Below are 2161 nucleotides of genomic sequence, written 5' to 3' on the forward strand. Positions count from 1 at the left end.
TCAGGTATATGAGGATCTCCAGGAAGATCCCCTCACTTCCACTGCCAGCCCTTAAATGAGGTCTGGGAAGGGGTGGATCCTGGCTCCAGCCCTTCCGGTCACTCAGATTGCATGCACCTGAGCTCCACTGGTCTGGCCCTGCCTTCCCACCAGGTGCTCAATCACTGCTTCAGGCCGTGACTTAGCATTGCCACTACAGCTGCCTTTCTGTGTTTTTAACCTGGTAACAATATACAGTCAATTTCTTTTCCATATTTCAAATAAAATAAATTTTAATGTTAGTGCCCAAGTAGATCAAGTCTCTTAGTATCCCTGCTGTCCATGATTTGGTGTTTAGATGAGGAAGTTACTGCAGGGACTTGGAGAAGGGGACAGAGAATGGTTTTTAGTTCTGAAACATTAGTTAGGTGTGAAGTATTTGCTAATCATCAAGTGGCTTTGGCTAGAAAAATATCAATTTGGGGCTCACGTATCTGTATTTGGAGGTATTTATTTATGTATATATTTGCTTTGAGCTAAGCAAGGAGCTTTTACTAAATCATAATATACTGTAAATCAAGTTTCTCAGCTATAGTTTCTTGTTTCTATCTACTTAATGAACGTCCTGACTAATGTTTCTTTTGTTTCTTGAAGGATGGCGTGGTCCTGGTCCACTGTAATGCAGGAGTCTCCCGTGCAGCAGCAATTGTCATCGGTTTTCTGATGAATTCAGAAAGACTGAGTTTTGCTTCAGCCTTCTCCTTGGTAAAAAGTGCAAGGCCTTCTATTTGTCCCAATCCTGGCTTCATGGAGCAGCTTCACAAGTACCAAGAACAGAATATAAAGGCAAATGGAAGCATAAATGATCACGACTGATGGAAAGGGAGAAGTGAAACAATCTGTTCTGACTATACAGTACCAGATGTTGGATGTACTTTAATCTCTTGTTTTGCAGTCCTCTTTTACAGGTGCCCTTTAAAATCTTTCTCTATGTATTTTTTTTCTTATGTTCACCTTTACACTCCCATTTTTCATCATCTGGTGTAGAGGCCAAATGGTACTCCACTGACTTCACAGATGTTTTACCCAAGAGAAAGTTCTTCCTAGAGCAATGAAAAAAGATCAAGTTTTTCTTGCTGTAGAGAGGAAAGGGACAGAATGATTTTTTTTTATTGAATCACCAGACAACGCAGGCAATGCGGAGAGGAAATAAAAAGGTAACTGGGATTATAAAGTTGGCCTGCTTACTTTCATGCTAGACCAAATCTTAACATGTTCTAGCTGGTTGTAACACCTAGATAAGGTGTTAATATAAGGAAGTACCTTGCTATTGGGTCTTAAATCTATGGTAAAACTAAAGAGGATTTTATTGAATTTTACGGGCTAGCCAGCCACTAAATATGTATTAAAAAAATAAAGCAGATAATCCATTGATGGAAGTAACAAGGTATAGGATGCTTTAATGCCTCACTTCTTTCTCCTGTTTCCCATCAGGCAGCAAATGGAAGCACACTAGCATGATGTTTTCAAAGTGCTAGGAAACAAGCTATCAGGGTTCTGCTGTTGATGGTTTTTTAGATGATTTCGGAGCAGGTAGGTTGTTACAAACATTTTTCTTATCTCAAACTCTTTTGGTTCAGTCCCCTCACTCCATTCCACGCAGTGTAAAGAACACACATCATAGGATAGGTACTCGGTTTATTTTTCTTGCCACCCTGCTGACAGATCTCAGATTAGGTTGTGTTGTAAGATAGCATGTTTAGAAAAAAAATACAGAATCTGTGACAAAGACTTTGTTGATAGCAGTATTTTTGTGGCCTGTGTGTCTCTTCTAAATGGTTGGATACATTAACTTACAACACACCAAAATAAACGCTGTGTGTGAATAACTGTGGTTTTAAATGAAAAATATGTGAAGTCTGGTTACTATTCCCTGGTCTTTATTTCCGCATTTCCGAGGCAAAACGATCACTGCGTTTCCATTAGGACGTGTCTGTGGGACACGACCCGCAGCCTCGCCCCACCCCACAGCCGCCTCCTTTAGCGCGGCGAGCACTGCGGCACCGCCCCCTACCGGAGTGGGCGGGCATAGCTCCGCGCCTCCCTACGTCACAAGATGGCGGCGGCGGAAGTGACGGCGGGAGGAAGTTCCGGCCTGTTTGAAAGCGCCCGGCGGAGCTGA

The 2161-nt window shown here is 42.2% G+C and overlaps 1 protein-coding gene across 1 annotated transcript in view; it reads left to right on the forward strand.

Annotated features, from left to right (window-relative positions):
• DUSP19 (dual specificity phosphatase 19) overlaps positions 1-1888 on the forward strand; it is a gene marked incomplete at its 5' end in the record, with an annotated part of 6422 nt that extends 4534 nt beyond the window's left edge. Inside the window, one exon of the mRNA XM_010713360.3 lies at positions 634-1888. Within this exon, the coding sequence (XP_010711662.1) occupies positions 634-855 (222 nt within the window). The remainder of the gene's footprint in view (positions 1-633) is intronic.
• Positions 1889-2161: the final 273 nt, after the last annotated feature.

Source organism: Meleagris gallopavo, chromosome 7, assembly GCF_000146605.3.
Source record: "Meleagris gallopavo isolate NT-WF06-2002-E0010 breed Aviagen turkey brand Nicholas breeding stock chromosome 7, Turkey_5.1, whole genome shotgun sequence".
Taxonomy (NCBI): Eukaryota; Metazoa; Chordata; class Aves; order Galliformes; family Phasianidae; genus Meleagris; species Meleagris gallopavo.